Source organism: Terrapene carolina, unplaced genomic scaffold (genome assembly GCF_002925995.2).
Source record: "Terrapene carolina triunguis isolate 2854851 unplaced genomic scaffold, T_m_triunguis-2.0 Scaffold130, whole genome shotgun sequence".
NCBI lineage: Eukaryota > Metazoa > Chordata > Testudines > Emydidae > Terrapene > Terrapene triunguis.
This window is the reverse complement of record NW_020664481.1, coordinates 568889-572125: the sequence shown is the minus strand read 5'-3', so window position 1 is coordinate 572125 and position 3237 is coordinate 568889. Positions and strand designations below refer to the sequence as shown.

Sequence of the window (3237 nt, the reverse complement as noted above, 5' to 3'; positions counted from 1 at the left end):
GAGTCCCACCAAGGCTTCCCCATCAAGGGGTGCCAGGGCCTTGCCCTAGTGAGGGGCACCCGGTGCTTCCTGGGGAGACGCGCACAGGCTGCAATCACTCAGCTGCTCCATCCCCTGCTGCAGCCTGGCACCTGCAAACCACCTTGCCTTCCCCTGGCATGACACTGACCTGCCCATTGCCCGCTCTGCTCCATTCCAGCCGACAACTTTTCAGACACAGTCTGTGTGCCGTGTGAACATGGCAGCTTCTCCAACATCTCCTCCACCTCCGAGCCGTGCCGCCCCTGGACAAGGTACAGACCCGACACCCCTGATTCAAAGGCAGCTGAGGCTGCGCCCACACCAGCCTTCTCTCTGCCACACAGCCCGCGCTGCTCACACCAACTCAGCTCCTGCTGCAGGGGGCGTGGGCAGGGGGGGGTGGGGGTGCAGCAGCAGGTGACATGAGCCCTGGTAGGGCCTGGGTGGGGTGGCACGGGCTGTGAGTGCAGGGCGGGAGAGCGGGCGCAGGGGCAAGCAGAGCACCCCAGCCATCCTGTCATCTCGGCTGCCATGCCCAGTAGCTGCCTTCCTCCCCTTTACTGCTCTCGCCACCACTGGAGCTGGGCAGTGTGCAGCACACGGGTGAGTGGAGCTGGGCCGCAGGGCCTGTCCCTTGGCCATGCACCCTGGAGAGCTCCCCTTCCAGCCCGGCGCCACTCCAGCTGCACAGCAGAGACGCAAGGGCCAGAAGAACCCTAACCCGCGCATAGCACCCCCCATAACCACTGGGGGGGGGAGCAGAGCTGACCCCTGCATGGCACACCCCATAACCACTGGGGGGATCTTTGGGAACCTGACAGCTGGTCTTGCGTTGAAGAGTCCACGGGCTGCGTGTCCCCCTGTCTTTCAGAAAGCTGCTCCCGGGGTAACGACACTTTCTGCTTGAAATTTGCACCTTGATTGCTGGCTGCGTTTGTCAAGTTGCAGCTCCCGCCCCCGGCTGGATCTCATTTGGCCTCGGTCTGCTAGCAGACATCACCCCACGTAGGGCCTGAGACTGCGACCAAGTCACTCTCAGCCATCTCTTGGCCCTATTAACCCCATCACGTTGTGGCAGGCTCTCCTGGAGGCAGCACCGAGTCAGTCTCCGAGCTCTTTGCCGAGCCCTTCCCAATTGCTCAACCTCCTCGTTGAAGTGAGCCCCCCAGAGCTGGGCGCACTGCTGGAGAGGTGGGGTTACCTGTGAGCTCACATCACCTGGCCAGCCCCATTGGAGCAGCCTAAGAGCCTGCGGGCCGTACCAGTGGCACCTTGCTGAGGTGCTCTGGGGGTTCCCAGGCGGCCTGTTGTGCACGTCATGCTCCATGTCCCTGTGGCCCAGGAACCAAAGGAGAGCACCTGGGGCCAGGCATAGGGGCAGCCGCTGCAGCTCACAGGTATTTCCCGTCTCAGGAGCAGGCCAGTGGGCAAACGCCCACAGCTGGTGGGTGGCTGTGGGGAGATGCCTGAGGGAGGGCATCACACTCCCTTCCCTGCTACTCAGGCGGAGGGCAGGGCCCAATCCCATGGTTGGGGGCACAGGCTCCCAGCCGGGCCCCTCCCTCCCTGCAGGAAGCTCCCCACATCCGCCTCCTCAGCTCTGGCCTGGCTACCAGGTGTGAATGCAGTTGCAGCCAGGGACTCGCTCTGGATTTACACTGCTGGGAAGGGGCTTGGGGTCCAGCCCATAGAGGTCCCTGGGGTCTGGTCCGTGCTGTTCACCCCACGCACTGCAGCGCATTGCCAGCACACAGCTCCGGGCCCTTTTCATAGCAGCAGCTCTCCTCCCTGTGTGACATGCTTCCCCAGTGCCCGCATGCAGGGTGCTTTGCTGCCCTCCTGGCTCCGGATATGAACCCAGCTCTGCCCCTCTCTGCAGCTGCGAGACACTGGGGCTGGTGCAGAAGGTGCCTGGGACAAACCGCTTGGATGTGGCTTGTGGTAAGTGCCAAGCAGCCTGTGACGCTGTCAGCGTGCACAAGCTGTGCAGATCCCAGGTGGATGAGTTCTTGGATGGGGAGCCCCAGGGTGCCCGAGTCCAGCCAGCATTCTGGTGAGGGAAACCTTGTGCCAGTCTGCCCTAGTGCTTACCCTGGGTAAGGCGTGCGGCGCTGCTGCCTGTGGGTGACACAGAACCGAGGGCCTGGCCACGTGTGGTGGCTAACGCTCTGCAGCACGTTCTGCCAGAGCGAGCGTGTTGCGCCGGATGGGCGAGTCCATTCTGCCCCCTTCCAGTCCCCGTCTCAGTACTGTGCAGCTGAACAAAGCTGCCAGGTCCTCCCCAGAGTTGGCTGCGTTTCACTGGTGGACGCGTTGATCCCTGCAGACACAATACAGTTTGCGAGGAGCTTCAGGCTCCCTTTGGATGAAGATATGGGGTCCTTGCCGCTCCTGGTGGTGGTGGTGGGGGGGTCTCCCCAGCAGTGGGTGCTGTAGGTGGGGTGTGGTTGAGAGGGGCTCAGTGTGGGGGGGAGGGCGTTACACTGGGAGCACAGGGCTGAGCAGCCATCTCCCTTTTCTTGCCAGAGCCTGGCCACGGCCACGGCCGCGGCCGCTTCCCAGTGCTGATCTCTGTTATGGCCATTATTGCAGCCTCTCTCGTGGGGCTCATTCTCTTCTGCCTGTATCAGAAAGGTGAGCACGGGGGGCACTGGCTGGATGGAGGGAGGGTTGGGCGGGCGTCTCCCTCCACTCCTGGGCTGGGCCAGGGCCTGGGCACAGCAGGGTGCTCGTCCTCCACCGCTCACGGCTGAGCCCACCACTTGCCCAGGCTCGAGGCATCACAGTTCAGCTTGTTCTGGGGGAAAACCTCACGGTCCTGGGGCCCACGTGTGCTAAAGCCAGACTGCCATGGCAGTGCCAGCCTGGCCCGGCTCCCCCCGGCAGGGCACCCTGCTGCTTCGCCCACCCGCCATCGTTGGCTGGGCGCTCTGGGAGGCTGAGTCAAGGCTCCCACCATGGCTCTGGCCTGTAGCACCCTGGGCAGCAGGGGCACAATGGCAGAGCCCAGATCGTGAGCACGTGTTCACGCCATGCTGGGCCTGGCCGGGGCTCTCCCCCCCCCCCCCCCCCCCCCCCCCCCCCCCCGCCCGCCCCGGGGCGCCCCGGCGGGGCCCGGCCGGGGCCCCCCCCCCCCGCCCGCCATGGGGTGTCTGGGCTGGGCCTGGCTGGGGCTTCCCCCCCCGGCCCGCTCGCCATGGGGTGTCTGGGCTGGGC

The 3237-nt window shown here is 65.0% G+C and overlaps 1 protein-coding gene across 1 annotated transcript in view; it reads left to right on the top strand.

Annotated features, from left to right (window-relative positions):
• CD40 (CD40 molecule) overlaps positions 1-3237 on the top strand; it is a 7476-nt gene that overhangs the window by 2810 nt on the left and 1429 nt on the right. The window contains exons 4-6 of the mRNA XM_026652738.2: positions 200-293; positions 1901-1962; positions 2548-2655. Of these exons, the coding sequence (XP_026508523.1) occupies positions 200-293; positions 1901-1962; positions 2548-2655 (264 nt within the window). The remainder of the gene's footprint in view (positions 1-199; positions 294-1900; positions 1963-2547; positions 2656-3237) is intronic.